This window comes from Ricinus communis, chromosome 5 (genome assembly GCF_019578655.1).
Source record: "Ricinus communis isolate WT05 ecotype wild-type chromosome 5, ASM1957865v1, whole genome shotgun sequence".
Classification (NCBI taxonomy): domain Eukaryota; kingdom Viridiplantae; phylum Streptophyta; class Magnoliopsida; order Malpighiales; family Euphorbiaceae; genus Ricinus; species Ricinus communis.
Genome location: NC_063260.1, coordinates 10,554,589 through 10,573,954, shown reverse-complemented (window position 1 = coordinate 10,573,954; position 19,366 = coordinate 10,554,589). Strand labels below are relative to the sequence as shown.

Here is a 19,366-nt window from a genome sequence, read left to right as displayed (position 1 = left end):
TCTTGTATTCATCCACCATCAACTCTAAAGCTATTTTCACCCTTTTTTTCTAAATGTTTTACCTCATCTTCACCATAATGAATGGTATATTTAGCTTTCAAGTACTTTAATTTACACCTAGGATCCAAAACAACAGTCACAAATAATATAACATTCATTTTATCTAAAGAACCCCAATATTTGTCAAATTTAGCTCGTATTTTAATAGTCATTTTACTTAGCTTGTTATCCTTGCTAATTTGAGAAGCATCTAGTTCTTTTAAAATCTAGATCACCTCGGGAAAATAAAGATTTGAAGTATAATGTGCTAGATAGTTTGTAAGTAGCATCATAAATTTTTTTAAGAAACTTTATTAGTACCTTAGCTTTAGTCCAATCTACTTCACTAGGCAAATCATCACCAAAATCAACCAGGAATTTAGAGTCTATGACCTCCAATATATCAAAAGCCTTTTGATAGCCCAAAGTACAATCTAACATCAAATAAGTTGAGTTCCATATAGTTAAGCAATCTAACTATAAAGAGAACTTATTCTTTAAATTTGCTAACTCACAAGCCTTCTTAAATAGATCCATTCTTTGAGGACTACTTCTAATGTACTTCACAACATCTCTAATTTTTTTAATGGAAACTTGAGATATTTGAAGTCCATCTTTCACAATTAATTGAAGGATATGAGCAAAACACCTCATATGAAATGCATCTACACCCAAAATAAATGTATTTTTCTTTAATAATCTTTTTCTTCAATTGTTGAATAATAATGTCATTACTAGATGCATTATCAACAGTTATGCATGTGACTTTTTTCAAACCCCACTCCTCCATACAAGCATCTACTGTATTACCTATATTTATACCCCTATGACTCTTAACAACATAAAAATTTAATATTCTCTTATGCTTATTCCAATCGGCATCTATAAAATGAGCAGTCAATCAAAGATAGCTTAAATCTTGCACACTTGTCCAAGTATCAGTGGTCAAATAGACTCTTTGACATTGTATTGTAATAGTGGCTTTCAAATTTTTCTTCTCTTTAGCAAACAAAGTGAAACAATCCCTCATAATGGTGAATATAGAAGGAATTATAAAATCAGGTACAACAACTTGAATAAATTCTCTAAACCCTTCCCTTTCCACAAATCTAAAGGGTAGTTCATCTTTAATTATCATTCAAACTAATCCTTTCCTACAAGCTTCTCGATCAAAACACTAAGCTCCAATCTTAGGACTTTCTATATCTATGGACTTTAAGAATGTTAGGGTCTTTTGCGATTTGTCTTTCTTATTTTCTGCATCAATCAACTGTTGTTTATAAGAAAATTTTTTGCAGGTTACTCGTAAGTGTTTCCTAAGATCCGAAGTTCCCATGGCACTACCACCTTGGTAATTCTTACCACACCATAAACACCTAACTCTACTCGTTTCTTTACCATCAGAGTTCTTAATTTTCTCAAAATGCAACCAAACAAATGACCTTATTTTCCTAGAAGGGGAAGTTGGTGGATTACCAGTGTTAATACCTTCAGTAATAGTGTCAACATTCTGCATTTCTTTTTCTGTTGGTAATGGACACAAATGTTTACTTGAACATGCAATGATACTAATATTGCGAGTAGATGAAACATTATTTTCCAATGGAGGTGGAACTGAAGCTAAGCACAAGCCATCACTGTTTGAAGAAGTAGGATCAATTATTTTTCTCTTCTTAGTACTGGATAGTTGGCTAACTCCATGTTTTACCATCTTTAAAAGCTATAAAATATAAGATAAAGTTAAGTTAAAGCTAAAATTGATAGCCATGTATCTGTTTAGAAATCACAAAATAAATATGCAAATTCTTAAAATCGACTAATGGCAAATGTAGGTTACTCAATCATAAGACAATTAAGAGAACAAAATAGATAAAATCATTCTCAATCATAGGGTCTCGTAGTATCAAATGTTAAGCAATAAGGTAATGTTGTATGCTTGAAACTAGCATAGACCATGACTTAGCTTTACAAAATTACAGGCATATTTTATGATCAATCTAATAAAATAGAGAAAAGAATAGCATTTTTAATGATTATCATGCGCAAAACAGTGTAATGTAATAGAATACAAGACCAAAATAAATAAACAACTAGTTGAGATACTATTATCAATGAAGAAAAGGATTACAGGGCAATACACCCTTTGCAAAATACTCGAAATTGAACTTCTGAACCTAAACACATCCATTCTCTTAGGTGTTTTTGACATGTCGATGCAGAACGTGATAGAGCAGCAATTTCGAAGAATTTGACAAACAAAGCATTTTCAGATTGATTAAATTACTTAGGGAAGCTACCTCTTTTACTTGATAAGTGATTATGCAACTCGCAGAAGAAGGCAAGCAACCTAGATTGACAAACAAAGCATTTGCAGATTGGTTAAAGGTTTGATGATATTATAAACCAGCCTAAACCTGACCTAGATAACATGGTAAATGGTTCTCAACAAGCAACCCTCCATCACACATTAACTCAGACTTTCCTTTCAGACAAGTACCATCACCAGCACATATGAATTTTGATCATAGAAAAAAATCATTGATATCCCTCATTAAGGAAGCAAAACATTTGAGTAACTAGATACCCATATGCAAAATACTCATGGTGCAAGAGGATTAGAACGCACTGCTTGTCAATGTTACAACATTATGAAAACATAAACTAAGGAGGCCAACTTCACTCATTACCCATATGCAAAATGCCCATGATGCAAGAGGATTAGAACGCACTGCTCGTCAATGTTACAACATAAGGAAAATAGGAACTAAGGAGGCTAACTTCACTCATTACAACACTTTGTAAAAGTTTAGGAGTAAAATACGAATAAGATATACTATAAAATGTAATTTTCCAAAGAGAGCACCTGTATTTGTAGGAGTGGGTTGTGCTGCTACGTTACTTATATTAGCTGCTGCAGAAGCATTTCTTCATAGCTTAGGAGCATCAAAAGGACCTTCTGCCCCTCTACACGAAAAGGAACACAATCAGGTTAAAAAAAAACCATAAAGCTAACATAATTTTACTAGTTATGCATCTCAACAAGATCAAATAAGAAGAAACCATCTTATACTACCTTGAAGCAAATTTTGATTTTCTTCCTTCTGCCTTTCCGTGAGCCAATTATGCGTGGCGCTAAAGAGAAAGATATCACTTACTGTACTACTATCGTACGCAGGTTGAAGAACAAGAAAGCTATTCTCCGGTCTAGGAGTAGGAGTTCAAACAACTTCTATCCAGAAATTTGCCTTAGAAATTTTATATTTCTGAATTGAAAATTGAAAGGTGCGGCGGTTTAGTGTTGTAGACTTGTAGTATGTGGTAAGTGAAAAAAGGTATTAGGATTTAAGTTAGTCGATAGTAAATTACAAATTTAGTATTGTAGTATGTACATTAGTATCAGTATATTATATGATATATTAATATATATAACTTATATTTTTTTTATAGAGTATAAAGTACATTATAATATTATAGTTATTTTTAATATGTATTATTCTTTTTTTTTATTTTGATAATAATGCTTGAATTATATAAAATGATAAATATAAAATAATTTTTTATAGAGTATAAAGTATCTTATAATATTATAGTTATTTTTAATAGGTATTACTTATATAATATAAATAATTATTAATAAATATATATAAAAAATCTGGTTCTATAGTTGGGTCTGGATTAGTACAAGACGGATTGGTTCTAGTACAGTTTTTACAAAAAAACCAGTACCATACCATAATAGTAAAAGATTTCGGATAAGTTCAATTCGGTTATAAAAATTTTCGGTTATTTCAATTCTGGTACTTTTCGGTACGGTGATTCGGTTCAGGCGGAAATCATTGAGATCCATGCTTAGCCCTAATATAAATATGATGTAAGTTTTTTATTATAAAAAAAAAATGTGTTTTCATCTTCTCATCTTCAACAAAGTGGTATTAGAGCCACAAAAATAAAATAATAAGAAAGAGTGAATGATAAGAGAGAAAAAGAAGAAAAAAAAGTGATAAAATGCAAAATAATGAATGGAGAAATGCTTCTTTTTCAATGTCCAAACCTCACTAAAGAAAATTATAATAATAGTTGTATTTATATAAAATTTTTATTAAGATCACAAGATGCTTGAGATGTTGTTGAGAAAGAATTTGAACATCTTGAGAGTGAGAAAAGTATTCAAGCCCAAAGAGAGGCTTTATATAGATCTCGAAAAAGATATCAGCTGATATTGATGTTGATTCATTCGTGCTTAGATGAAAGTATGTTTAAGAAAGTTTCGGTGTAGCAACTGCCAAGTGAATATGGAAAATATTACAAAATTCCTTCAAAGGAGTTGATAAGGTGGTAAAGGTTTGTATGCAGACCTTGAGAGCAAAGTTTGAATCTCTCAAAATGAAAAGTTCTGAATCAATTTCATACTACTTCGCCCGAGTATTGGTTGTTGTCAATCAAATGAGTTTTGTATTATGTAAATTCCATATGTTTTGAAAGTTTTAGTATGAATGAGTTGGCTTTATTTAGTTGTATAGATCAAATGAAGATATATAGACATTGAATTCAAAATCTGTTAAATACTTGTCAATATTATGCGGCGGGAAAAACTAAATATATATGTGAAATCTTGATTATATGATGTTTTTAACTCTAACAATAACAAAATTCATCTATTAAGTTTTAGAAACAAAAAGGATGTTAGTACTAAGATTGATATATTATACAAGGGCCTTTTCCAATACTTCTAAAATGAAAAATAAGGCTTTTTCTTTTTTATGGTACTACAGAGACAACAGCCTCATCCCATCTTCAAAGAGCCCCACAGCTAAAAACCTTATGCAAGACCACGTGTGACTCACATGTCAAACTTCACTAAAAACAATGAATTCTAAGTAAGAAATTTCCTAATTATCTAGTATTCTGTTACCGACACGTGTACAGAAAATCTAATTATAGGAAACCAGACCCACATGAACTTGGACAAAGACAAGTTCTTCATTACAAGGCGAGTATCACTTATTTCCTCTACTCGACCCCATACTTATCTTACATTAAAGCCAAAGCTGCCAACTCAGACTCAGATGGGTCCCACCACCAAACCTCAGCCAGCCACAAGATAATGCAATTACTGTTCTCACCCACTACATTTTTGCCACGTGTCCCTACATGGATTCTCTCCTCTGCCCTTCCTTTCTCTACTATTATACAGCAGTGTTCTGCCTTCACTCTTAGCTCATACCATATTGATATAGAAAAACGAAACTCGTAGTAATCATGTTGAAAGAAGAGAACACTGGCGGCGGCGGCGGCAACAACTGGGCAAGGGTGTGCGACACATGTCGCGCAGCTGCTTGCACAGTGTATTGCAAGGCAGACTCAGCATACTTATGTGCAACCTGCGATGCCCGCATACATGCTGCCAATCGAGTAGCTTCGCGCCATGGGCGCGTGTGGGTGTGTGAGGCATGCGAACGCGCTCCGGCTGCCTTCTTGTGCAAGGCAGATGCTGCTTCTCTATGCGCCACTTGTGATGCTGATATCCATTCAGCAAACCCACTCGCTCGCCGCCATCAGCGCGTGCCCATACATCCCATTTCAGGATGTCTCCATGGACCTCAGGCTGGGCCTGTTGGTGGTGGCGGTGAGACAACAACTGAAGATATGTTCATGACCGAAGATGGAGAAGATGGTGTTGGTGAAGAAGAAGAGGATGAGGCGGCTTCATGGTTGCTGTTAAATCCTGTTAAAAATGGTAACAGTCAGAATAATGGTACTAATGGGTTCTTGTTTGGTGGGGAAGTTGAGGAGTATTTGGATCTTTTTGAGTATAATTCAAATTCTTGTGGTGAGAATCAATACGCTGATAATCATCAACACTATAGTGGTACTGTTCATCAGAAGAGTCACGAAGGTGATAGTGTTGTGCCTGTTAGATGTGGAGACGGTGCAGGAAAAGATCATGTTCATCAACAATACCATAATTTTCAATTGGGTTTGGAGTTTGAATCCTCAAAAGCTGCTTACAGCTACAATGGCTCAATTAGCCACAGTGTAAGATTTCTTAATTTGCTGCTAATTATATCAAACTTTATTGATTAGTTCTTTAAACTACTCGTTCAATTGCACAACTATTTTAGAATAATTTAATATTAATATATAAAATTTAAATAATTTTATTATTTTCACATTGGCAAGAAGGGATTAACACGTTGAATTTCTTTCGTAATTCTTCTATAGATTACCACATGTCAATAAAGATGATTAAATAAAATGTAAGAATTAAATGATTGGAAACAAAACAAATTAAAAGTTTTGTGACTAAATTGAACTAATTACAAAGTCCATAACCATCTGTATCACTGCATATTGAATAATCTATGAGATTATCTTTTTCTTGTTAGATTAAGATTGAAGAAGGTTTAGCTTCTTAATAACTTCCAAGGATCTTCAGCAAGATGTTTTAAGCAGATCTATGAATTAGCACAGATTAAGAAATTCAAACCTAAAGTAATCTAGAAACTTTAATCTCTTTAGTTTGCAAAGGTAATTGGGAATTGCTCTCTGGCTTCTAGTCTATAACTGAATTACACCTGCATATACCATTCTAGTTATCAATGGGAACATAAAAGAGTTAGTGTTTTCCTTGAAAATGTCAATAAAGAGTTTATATAATTATAAACATGTTTTCTTTGTGTAAATAGGTATCCATTTCACCAATGGATGTTGGAGTGGTTCCTGATTCAACAATGAGTGAGGCCTCAATATCGCATCCACGGCCTCCCAAAGGGACCATCGACCTTTTCTCTGGTCCTCCCATTCAGATGCCATCACAGCTCAGTCCAAGGGACAGGGAGGCAAGGGTTCTAAGATACAGAGAGAAAAAGAAGACAAGGAAGTTTGAGAAAACAATTAGGTATGCCTCGAGGAAGGCATATGCAGAAACTAGACCGCGGATCAAAGGCCGGTTTGCAAAAAGAACAGATGTAGAAGTTGAAGTAGACCAAATCTTCTCAACAGCACTAATGGCAGAAACTGGATATGGCATTGTTCCATCATTCTAAGCCTTCAACAGGATATCTTTTCAAAAAAAAAAAAAAGAATTAAAAAAGATTAAAGAACACTTCTTTAGAAAAGGGTTCTACTGGTACTAGTTACTGTTGAAGCTGTAGTATTAACAATGTATGTTTCTGAATCTAATTGGTCTCAATCAGAGAGATATTTGTTTAGTGTTTTCTTAGTTATCTTATTCATGATGCTTGTATTTTGTAAATGCTTGTATATTGTATAATTTTGAAATCTAAAAGTTAAAGAAATATTCAAGTACCGTCCAGTTCCTTATATAAGGGTCTATCCTGAGTGATTAGGCAGTGATATTTGAGAAAAGAGGACAGACTATTATACCTTTCTGGAGAAGAAGATGAACAGACTTGATACATTATGAAAAAATGAAATAGATGGTGCAAAGCCAGTAAAGGTTCTTGTCTTTGTTGTAATTAGGGAGCTTTCCAGCTTTTGGCTAAACCAGTGCTACCCCTTCAAAATCTGCTCTTTTTGCCAGAGACGACACGTCATGGCCAATCTTTTGGCTCCACCCGAATATTCTGATTGTAGATTCTATCCACACCAACAAAGATAAAGAATGGAATGTCTGTGTCTACAGGAAAAAGGAAAAAGGAAAAGGAGAAAGAAAAAAGAGCTGATAGTTTCAGGGAAGGTCTATAAACAACCAGCACTCTATGCTTCCTTTCGGGTTGACAGTGTGAATTTCCATTAGAGAACCTCTCACTTAACTTCAGGGGAAATTATGAAAGATCTTTTGAGGTGCAATCAATAAACCAGAAAAGAAAAATATTATTGAACAATATAATTAACATAAAAATTACATACTAAAACTTTTTATGTAAACTTAAACTATTTTTTATAAATTTTTATTGAACAATACATCAAGACATTAAAAAAGAATTATACTCTAGAATTTATCTAAAATCTGTATACTTCATAGGAAACATCTTTAACTGCATAAACCAAGAAAAAGAGTTTGTCCTAGCTAAATGAAAATCATTCAAATCAAGGCACAATTCTCTTTTTGGGCCTTTATCAGTTAATTCAGTGTTAATATCAGGAAAAAGAATTGTATATTCTCTTTTGATCCGGTCAATGTTTTCAGGTATCCATGTAGGCAGTTCATGAATCCGAAAATCAGGCCTAGTCTTAAGATACCTTATCTTTCTTTTCAGTCCAATTATCTAATGAAGCATATTGAAGAAACTAATTGGGTTCACCTGCAAATTGATTAAGAATAGCATAGCATCGATCAACACTGTAAAGTATACTTTATTCTCTCTATACTTCTACTCTGATAGTGATCCACCTGGTTTGCATACTGAGCCAGAAACTTTAGCGGCAAGTCATGCTTGGCAGAAACATTGCCAAAAGAAACTTGACAAATGAGCTTGTAGACATGGACACTCGAAATTTTTAATTCATCTTGAAAAGTGGGCATAATATAAAAATTCTCATTGTTTGTGGCTTTAGTTAAAGATGATAGGAATCGTGCATTTTTTACCATTCAACGGTTTCTTTTAGAATACCCTTTTCCAATGCATGTTCTTCTCCTTTTCCTTTTCCTTTATCTGTTTCTATTTTTTTCTTTTCCTCTTTCGATCTTGTTTTTTGTCCTTCCAGTATATGAGAAGTGTAAAAGTGCACATCCCCTTGCTTAAGGAATTCGACCATTGCTGCCTCTTTTTAATATTTGATCGTTGCTTCTTTTTCTACCTCAACCCTAAAAAGGGGGAAGGTTCAGCTTAAACTTTGGTCCTTCCTAGGAATTAAAAGCCTTTTTATAGATATGCATTGATAAATGAAGTGGGCAGGTGCTTTAATAGTATTACATGATCATCATAAGTACATTCTAGTTACATATCATAAACTTGGAAAGAAAAAAAAAAAAAAGCCTTTTACTTAATGTGATGGAGCAAGCAGAATTTCATATTTCGGGGCCCGAGGATCTGTTCAAGCTTATGTTAAAGTGAACTTGACCAGGGTTAGGTGATGCATTTAGCACCTGCAAGGTTTCAAGCATTTGGCTGCTTAATAATAAGCTCCAAGATTCTCCACTTTCTATGGCTGAATATTGTTCTCTTTTATTCTCCAACCATTTAAAGTGCAAATGTGCAATCTATTTATTCTTATGGCTACATCAGCCTTATTATTAGCAAACTCTTGCCTTGTTTTCTCCTTTATGAGTTATTTTATTTTCATTAAGATGCTTAACAAAGGCTGCATGATTTATGAATGGAAATAAAATCGATCATATGTAAGGAAAACCAGTAATGAATCTGTAATATCTGTCAATTTAATTTGCAAAATTATCACACTGTATAGAAAGTTTCCCATTTATCACATTGAACTCTGTCACTTTGTTGCATTTGGCTGCTAATCTAGTAAGATTGCTCCTTCTTAGAACACTAACATTGGATCATCCTATATTAGTCCATTTCCTTTAAATTAAATATACCTTTATAAGTTAACATAAATATTATCATATTCAATTAATTTTTATATTTTATATTTTAAAATTATAGCTTTTATAAAAAATTTAATAAGGATATTTTTAAAAAATAGCAATAAAAGTTAAGAATATTAATTAAAATAACCTATATTTCTTAATCTGCGTAAAAATTAAAAATAGCAAACAAAAGAATATTAATTAAACAATAAAAGAATTTAAGAAAAGAAACTTTAGACTGACATCTATTATTGTACAATAAAAGAGAAAACCTTATGAATATAAATAATTCCATCATCTTCTGAAAACAACAAAATAAATAAATTTTATCATATGTAAAAAAACACATATAAAGCATACATTTTTAATCTAGTCATCAACTTAAATATACAAAGCATAAATCTTTAACTTAATTGTCAAATCACACATAGAAAGCACAAATTAGTAAAAGAACAAGTTTAAATAACAATATTGTTACTTCACAATCAATAAGAATGCTCATTTGTTGTAATAAAGAATCTTCTAAAGATTAAAAAATCCATTTCTTGTATACTCTTAAAAGGTGATTGTAAAGTCTAGTCTGATAAAGATTCCAACAACCACTGCTAGGTTACAAGGATCTAAATGGCAACGATGCAAGATATGAAGAGAGAATGTTGAGTTGTTAGGTGCTCCAAAACTAAGAAAGGAAAAGATGGAAGGAAATGTAATTTGAAAAATCATAGAGAGTGAATAGTGGTATCAAGGAAGAGTTTCTTCAATTTTCTAGAAAATCGATAATTTTGTGGTGGTGGATTCAAGAAAGGAGTAGCTGGATTAGAAGAGCGATGGTTATTGTTATTATTGTTGAAAGAGAAATAAATATTATCTTGGTGGTGATCGGAATAATATGAAGAGAAAAAGAAGAGCCAGAACAACCATATATACTGAATAAAGTATTGGTAGTAGGCGGTGGTGGAGGTGGAATCAAGGCAGGTTGAAATCGATGGATTCTTCAGGATGGTTTTGAGGTGTGATTGTTGTTGATGACTAGTTTATGATTCAATATAAAAAATGTTTACACTTTTTTTTTTTTTAATTTAATTACCACATAGGAGTCAAACTATTGCACAAGTTAAAACTTCGCCGTTGAAGAGCTATTTTAAAAAGAAATAAAATGTTTACAAAATCTTTTATAAAAGTTGAAAGAAGTAATTAAAATTGTTAAAACGTGAAAAGTTCATAGGCCAAAATCAGTAAATACAATAAGATGACTACATCTATTCTAAAATTCTAATAATAAAACTATAAAATTAATCTCCAATCATACTATAAAAAACAATGCGAAAAGAACGAGAAACATATACATTCACTAATAGGACCTTACTAATTCTTTAGTTAATCAAAATAATTTATTCTTGATGAGTTTAATTGATTAATATATAATACTAATAATTAATAATTTATTTTTAGTATAAGTTTAATTTTAAAAGTTCAAATTTAGGAGAATTTTAAATCAATAATAATTCTAATATTAAAATATTATATATTAATTGTATATTTAATCTAATATTGATGCAATAAGTAAAAAAAATTAAGATAACATACTAAATAGTAAAATAAATAAATAGTACTATATGAGATAAATATTGCATAATTTTACATGTAAGTTTCTAGATATTCATAAATAAAAAAAACTAATCGTATAAAAATTTCATAAAAAAACTAAAAATATTACCAATTAAAATCATATACTAACATATTATCATAGCTTTATTATGGCAATATAAAATTATTATATACCTTATAAGAAAAGAGTTTTGATTCATTATTTACCCAGGCTCAATCTTGGTGTATTTTGTCTAATTAATTGGAAGAAAAATAAATATAATTGTTAAAACTTATTAATATGGCTTGATTATTACCTAAATCTAATATCGAATCTAATTGAAATAAAATCCTAAATATATATAAATTTAGCTACTTCATATAAATGCTACATAAATTTAAGATTGGATAACTCCATATTCCTAATGCAATTAAAACGTAATTAAAATGAATTTAATGTTACATTTTACATTTATTTTCATATATCAAAATTAAGATTGTTTTATATTTGGAAATAAAGGGCAGTGGTATGTAAAATATATTTATAAGAAGTATTAAATTATTACTTTAATATATAAAAAGTATTAAATTATTTGAAATATATTTGCCTTTCTCCATTACACATTGACCATGGGTAGTTGCTATTAGTGAGATCATATATTATTGAACAACTCATAATATATGTAAATATATTAATAAGAATTGTAATTAAACCCCTGAACTACAACCTATGAAAATATCTTTTAAGTTATTATAAAATGTTTAAAATATTTAAAAACATATGTATTTTTAGTTACAGTTTATTCTCTTGGCTTGCTTTTCTTTTTTTATGTCTTTTCTATTTTTGTTTATAAAAAAAGAGAGTAAATAACTTCTAAATTAAAAAATAAATAAAAATAGTAGGAAAGAAAAGTCGAATTGACATTCAGAAAAAAAAAAAAAACTTTTTTGCAACAGTTTTCATATAAAAAAGGAGATTTTTATAATTTTTTTTCTGAAATAAAAATGTAATAGTTATTGTAAAAGAAGTATTTCTGAAAAAAAAAAATATTATATTATAATAGATAGCACCCATGGTTTCTTTTCCTAAATTCTTTTCTTGTACATTTATAACAATTTTAACTACTCCATTCGTATAAAAAAGATAGTCTTTTTTAATTTATATACGAATTAAGAAATATAATTTTTTTTTAATTAAGGTCATGAATTTTTATGACTATTTTACTATAAAAGTTAAAATTTTAAAAATAAAATATAAAAATTAATTGAGTACGGTAATATTTTTATTAATTATGAATGTTATATATGACAATTTACCTTGAGGTTTATGCTTTTAGATTGGGAGATTTACCCAAAAGATCATCTTTACATCTTTAATAGACAGCCTTGGTTGGCGGTCTCTTAACCAAAACCTTTAACAGAGTCTATTCTGCTGCCTAATAAACTTAATTACAGTGTATTTAACATATAACACCAAAAGAGGTGCAATCCAGGTTGACATAAATGATATGAGAGAGATGCCGAAATATTAAAGAAAGGAAGAAGATTCCAAAAAGAAGCAAATCGATAGTTGGGAGATAAAAGAATAGGCCCAAATAGCCATTATTTCCTTCATCATGAAAACACCACTCCAAAATATCTATTTACTCTTCCTGACACTAATCGGAAAAACAATAACTAAAGACCAGATCTACTTCAATTCTAAGCAACTTATAATTTCCAATTCACTGGCATAGCACTAGTCCTTAACCTACAAAAATCTGCTACAACCTTTATCATTCAATGCCACAAACAAGTCTTGACCTATGGGCAATGGACCTCTTAACAACACTGAATAAACATTCTCAATGCTTGATCTTTCTCATGATATTACTCTAAACTAATGTCCTACATGATAATATATCCTTAAAGAATGTGGATTACCAAAGTATGAGAAACTTCATTCTTTTGCATCCAAACTGAACTAGACATCAATTTTGACATTTTAGCTCTTTCTCAAGCATCTTGTAATTTTCAAATATTCTTAGTGAAGCTTAAATCCCAAACTTCTTGGTTTCAAAAGAGATTTGACAAAATTTTGGCATCTTACATATACCAAAAAATTCATAATTCTTAGGACAGTGCTAACATATCAGCTAGCAGGAAACAATATGAATACAGCAATTGCAAAACACAAGCAACAGACAGACAGGAAAACAATCAGAGTTGTACAAATCCCATCTCCTGTGAAGTAACACTTTCTTAGTTCTTCCTTTACTTTTAAAAAAGTCGAATCTAAAATTGCAATAACAGCAACTGAAACCACAACATCAAAACAATTGCATTCAAAATGAAAAAAACCCACGTATGATTTTCAAAAGCAGGAAATGGATTAACTTAATATAATTAAATTGAATCAAATTGAACAATTAAGACAGTAAAATGATAACAATAGAACTAAATACTTATACATATAAATACATGTATAACATACAGTAAATACATATAGTAAAGATGATGTTATGCAATACATGCATACAAAGCAAAACTAGTAAAAGAATCCAAAAGGCTTACCTCTCTAAGAGACACCCAAAATCCAACTCTATGGAAAAAATTATTATGGTGGTATCCTCTAACGAATTAATAAGGAAAAATAACAAAACTACCCATATTTTTTTTTTTTTTATCAAGTTTACGGTATATTTTTTTTTTCATTTTTACTACGTTAAAATATCAAAAATACAATTTTTTAACTTATTTTCTTTTCAAATTATGGTTTTGATTTTTCTTTGGTTGTTTTTTGGTAAAACAACCCAAAAACAACTAAAGAACAACCACATTATAAATTTTTAAAAAAGTTAGACAAACAGTATTTTAAAAAGAATTACACAGTAAAAACTGATTCATGAAATTATGCTAGTCAATAGTGAAATGATAGCAAATGCAGGGGTGACATCCTCTTACACTCATCATACAGGCGAAAGCTCACCTAGTACGAAGGAGAGGACCCGAACTCGAGACCTCTCACTCTCTCAAGAGCAGCCGCTCTTGTCACTTGAGCTGCGCAAATGTATTACCATTTAATTTTATTGATCAATATTATTAAAAATTTATAATATGTATAGTGGATACAATAAAATGACTATATCTACTTTAAAATATATGATTTATTGGATTTCTAATTAATAAAGAAATTATAAAATTAATATTCATATAAGCATATGTTATTTTCATTTAAAATTAAAATTATTAAAATATGTAAAAGAAATGGAACTTATTTTATATTATATTAAATGAGAAAATAAGGCTTTTATTTCAAGAATTTACTTCTCATTCCTAGCTTCAAAGGCTAGAAGTCTAGAGTATTGGTAATATTCCTAGATTTTATGCTTGCCTTAGATATCTTTATATATAAGAATTCAGAGATATAGTTTTTTTTTTAATGTGTGTGTTTAGTTCTGACAAATAAGAAATGTTTTTGACATGTTTATTTATCTTTACCATATAAGCATTATGCTGTAATTTTTATGTTTATTAGTTAATTAATTTATTAATTAATAAACTATTTTATAATTAAAAATTGATTCTAACCATAGAAATTTAAATAGCAAGATTTTTAATAACAATGGATCTATTTACTCTCTTCTTCTCCTTCTCAATCACTCCCACAATTCCACCTGTCACTATCATTTTCCCATTTCCACCATTAACATCTCATTACCTTCTAACTTTCTTTTGTACACCACCACGGTGTCACCATTCCTCCACCACAACTTTCACTTTTCTAATTCTACTATAAATTAAAGAAAAAGTAAACACAACCAATCTTCATCACCATTAACAAAATTAGCAGATCACTAACAATCAACAAAATCTGCAAACTAAATTACCCAAAACAAGAAGTTCAAAATCTATAACTAAAGTCTACTTTCTCTCTCTCTCTCTCTCTAGATTTTATCCATAAAAAGATAAAATTACAAGATCATGTCATCTTCTACTTCCACATAGTTAATTTAATGCAATTACCAAGTATCTTTAAAGCATTGCATTTGCTGTTGGAGAAGGGCCAAAAAAGAAAAATCTCATTACCTCTCTCTTTCGGACCCAGAGGACCCCCCCCATCACCCACCCCCACTTTACTTTATTCTAACCTTTAAAGGAGAAAATAAACCAAGAGTGTGCTAACAGTAAGGCAGATCTAGCTAAAACAAAAGTAGATTGCACTTTTGCACTTTACACTTTTATGCATTAGAGGATAAAAGAGAACAAAATTCAGCCACAGAAAGCTGAGAATCTTGGAGCTTATTGTCAAGCAGCCAAATGCTCGATACCTTGCAGGTGCTGAATACATCACCTAACACTGGCAAGATCACTTTAACATGAGCTCGAACATCCTTGGGACCTGAAAGTATGAAATTCTGCTTGCTCCATGATATTAAGTAAGAAAATAATTCATAGCATATAATAAAGAACAATTTGGTTCAGTTATTCTCCAAAGGTTTCCAGTTCTGTTGGACAACCAGGGGCACTCAACTCCATAGCCTTTCTTTTTTATTTCAAGTTTATGATGTGTGATTAAAATATATTTATGATCATGTAATACTATTAAAGCAACTGCCCACTTTATTTATCTACAGCATCCCTATGGATTTTTAGTCCATGTATATGCAAATCTTATTACAATAAAAGGCTTTCTAATTCCTGAGAAGGACCAAAGTTTAAGCTGAAATTTTCCCTTTTAGGATGAGGTAGAAAAAGAAGCAATGGTCAAGCATAAAGAGCAGGCAAGAACATGTGGCAATGGTCGAATTCCTTAAGCAAGGGGAAGTGCACTTTTACACTTTTCATATGCTGGAGAAAGAACAAAAACAAGATCAAAAAGAAAAATAAAGACAGAAAAGAGGAAATGGAAAAGCATACATGGAAAGGGTATTCTAAAAGAAACTGCTGAATGGCAAAAAATGCACAATATATTCCATCATCATTAACTAAAGCCACAACCAAGGAAAACTTTTCTAGCATGCCACTTTTCAAGATGACATGGAGATTTTGAGTATCCATCTCTCCATGCTCATTCGTCAAGCTTCTCATGGCAATATTTCTGCCAAGCATGAATTGCCGCTAAAGTTTCTGGCCCAGCATGCAAACCAGGTGTATCAGTACCAGAGTAGGAGTAGAGAGAGAATAAAGTAAACTTTGCAATATTTTTTGATGCTGTGGTCTCCTTAATCAATTTGCAAGAACCAAATAGATTCTTCAATATGCTTCATTAGATAAATGGACTGAAAAGAAAGATAAGGTATCTCAAGCCTAGGCCTGATTTTTGAATCATGGACTACCTACTTGGATACCTGAAAACATTAATTGGACAATAGACGTTTCTTTTTCATAATATTAAACTGAATTAACTGATACAGGCCCAAATAGAGAATTGTGCCTTTATTTGAATGATTTACATTTAGCTAGGACAAACTCACATAGATAATTTGATCTTTAAGAGGGGTTATATTCTTTTTGTTGGTTTCTGCAAGTTAAAGTTGTTTCCTATGAAGTCTACAGAATAAACTATATGTTAAAGTTTAATAGAGCTAATATCTTTATACATATATCTTATGCCAAAAACTAGCATTCAATTAAGATAACAGCTTATAAAGATAATAAAAAAAAAAAAAAAAATCTATCCAAGGACCTCAACTTCAATTTCTTACATCTGTGAAAGCTCTAAAGGAAGAGAATGCGAATAGTTTTCTGACCAGTCTACTGCAACATTGCCATTATTATCAGAGTTTGGCTTTAACCTTCAAGGCCTCAACAACACCGTATTTCAGTCTCGTGTTGCAATTCAAAAGCATAAACCTCCATTTAACATCTCTCCCATTTCCATTATCACCAGGAAGAAGATTCCAAAAAGAAGCAGAAGGATAGGAGGAAGATAAAAGAATAGGCCCTAATTGCCATTATTTCCTTCATCATCAAAGACCATTCCAACATATCTATTACTCTTCCTGACACCAATCAAAAAAATGCTGACTAAAGACAAGATCTAATTCAATTCTAAGCAACTTATAGTTTCCAATTCACTGGCATAGCACTAGCCCTTAACCTACAAAAATCTACTAGAGCCTTTATCATTAAATGACACAGACAAGTCTCAGACCTATGGGCTCAACAATGGACCTCTTAACAGGACTGAAGATACATTCTAAATGCTTGATCTTTCTCATCATATTACTCTAAACTAATGTCTTATATGTTAATATATCGTCAATGAATGTGGATCACCAAAGTATGAGAAACTTCATTCTTTTGCATCCAAACTGAACAAGACATCAATTTTAACATTATAACTCTTTCTCAAGCATCTTGTAATTTTCAAATATTGTTAGCGAAGCTTAAATTCCAAACTTCTTGGCTTCAAACAAGAAATTTCACAAAATTTCGACATCTTACATATACCAAAAAATTTATACTTCTTAGAACAATGCTAACATATCAGCTAGCAGCAAAACAAAATGAATACAGCAATCGCAAAAACACAAGCAACGAGCAGACAGGAAAGCAATCAGAGTTGTAGACATCCCATCTCCTGTGAATTAACACTTAGTTCTACATAATATACATAATTTTAAAGAAGTCGAATCTAAAATTGCAATAACAGCAACTGAAATCACCGCACCAAAACAATTGCAGTCAAAATGAAAAGACCCACATATGATTCTCAAAACCAGGATATGGATTAACTTAGTGTAATTAAATTGAATTAAATTGAGCAATTAAGACAGTAAAATGATAACAATAGTAGTAAATACATATACATATAAATACATGTATAAAGATACAGTAAAGACATACAGTAGAGATGCTGTTATGCAATACATGTAAAGAAAGCAAAAGTAGTAAAAGAATCCAAAAGGCTTACCTCTCTGAGAGACACCCAGAATCAAACTCTATGGAATAAATTACTGTCATGGTATTTGCTAACGAATTAATAATTAAATTCTCGGGTTATAATTGATATGAAATTATTGTTGTTATTTATCGTTTTCTTTTTTCCATAGATTTTGAGCTTTCGGAAGAAGAAACATAAAAAATCAAAAAAGAAATTTACAACATGCAGGCCCAATTATTATACGAGTAGCCCATGAATGAAATAAAAATAGAAGCTAGATTTCCAGAATCATTTTTGAACTGATTGATAATGTTCTTTTACGCAAATACGTGTTTTTACCATTTTAATAACAAAAATATCTGTAAAAGAAATTGCTTATAAAAGTACTCTTTCTAAAGTAACTTATTTGCAAAAATTACTCTTCCTCTTATTCTTTAGCTGTTAGGTTTTATTTGTTCTCATCAATTTCTAAAATTATTATAGAGACACTAATTTGTGTGATTACAATATTACTATAGTAGTGGATATTTTATTTTAATTAATATTAGAGAACTAGCCTTAATTATTTATTATTATTCTCGTTAAAAATTCCTTTTAATAATAATTGAGAATCAATTTTCTTTTAATTGTTTATATATTTTTCCCTCTCTAATTTTTGAGATTTCATTCAATTGTTATCTTATTTTTAGATCTATTCAGCTATATCAATAAACAATTCTTGCAATAAATTGAATCTTTACAATATCAAAGCTAGTGCGTGCAACCAAAAATTTTTTTAAAAAAATCAATACACTTATTTTAAAATCAAATTATGCTAATCTGAAAGATGTTTCTCTTGCTTTAAAAATCTAAAATAAAAAATTAGTAATAACAAATCTATATATATTTAAATAAGGAAAAAAAATATTTAAAAAAATATACCTATTGCAATTTTTTTCGATTTTAAGAATGAAGTGTTGAGGTAATTAGATGAATTATGAGGGGTTAAAGACAATGTTGTTGTTGCTTTTTTTATTTTTATTTTTATCTTTTTTCTGAATTTAGTGATGATTCAATCATAAGAATTCAATAGGTAATTCATTAGTGTAATTCAATAGGTAATAGATGATGATTTGATCATAAAAATCAATAAGTAGATCATTAGTACAATTCAAGAAGTAAATAATAATTCAAAAAAATTGAATGTAATTCTTCATAAATCTAAAAGTAAATCAAACATTGAGAAAATTAAAAAATTATTAAAATAATTATTATATATATTATAAAAAATTATTATTGACTATATCTGTTTGCTAATTTTATGGCAAGACAACTCCTAAAGTATCCAAAATGAGTGTAATACTTCACTATTTCCTTTTCTTCTTTAATGATTTCTT

General features: G+C 30.5%; 1 protein-coding gene and 1 long non-coding RNA gene across 4 annotated transcripts; one reads left to right on the top strand and one right to left on the bottom strand.

Moving 5' to 3' along the window:
* Positions 1–5,244: 5,244 nt before the first annotated feature.
* On the top strand, positions 5,245–7,248 carry LOC8281256 (zinc finger protein CONSTANS-LIKE 2). Its single transcript, XM_002532840.4, has 2 exons — positions 5,245–6,075; positions 6,726–7,248. The coding sequence occupies exons 1-2, from the start codon at positions 5,299–5,301 to the stop codon at positions 7,083–7,085; spliced, it is 1,137 nt and encodes a 378-aa protein (XP_002532886.1). The 5' UTR covers positions 5,245–5,298; the 3' UTR covers positions 7,086–7,248.
* A 7,665-nt stretch (positions 7,249–14,913) lies between these two features.
* Positions 14,914–18,246, bottom strand: LOC112536863. 3 transcript variants are annotated; one of them, XR_007215732.1, is made up of 2 exons: positions 18,021–18,246; positions 14,914–17,106 (listed from the first exon to the last, which is right to left on the bottom strand). It is a non-coding gene; the product is annotated as an uncharacterized LOC112536863 (long non-coding RNA). The 3 variants fall into 3 exon arrangements; XR_003080795.2 differs by having other exon boundaries at positions 14,914–16,231; XR_007215731.1 differs by having other exon boundaries at positions 14,914–15,503.
* Between the last annotated feature and the right edge of the window lie 1,120 nt (positions 18,247–19,366).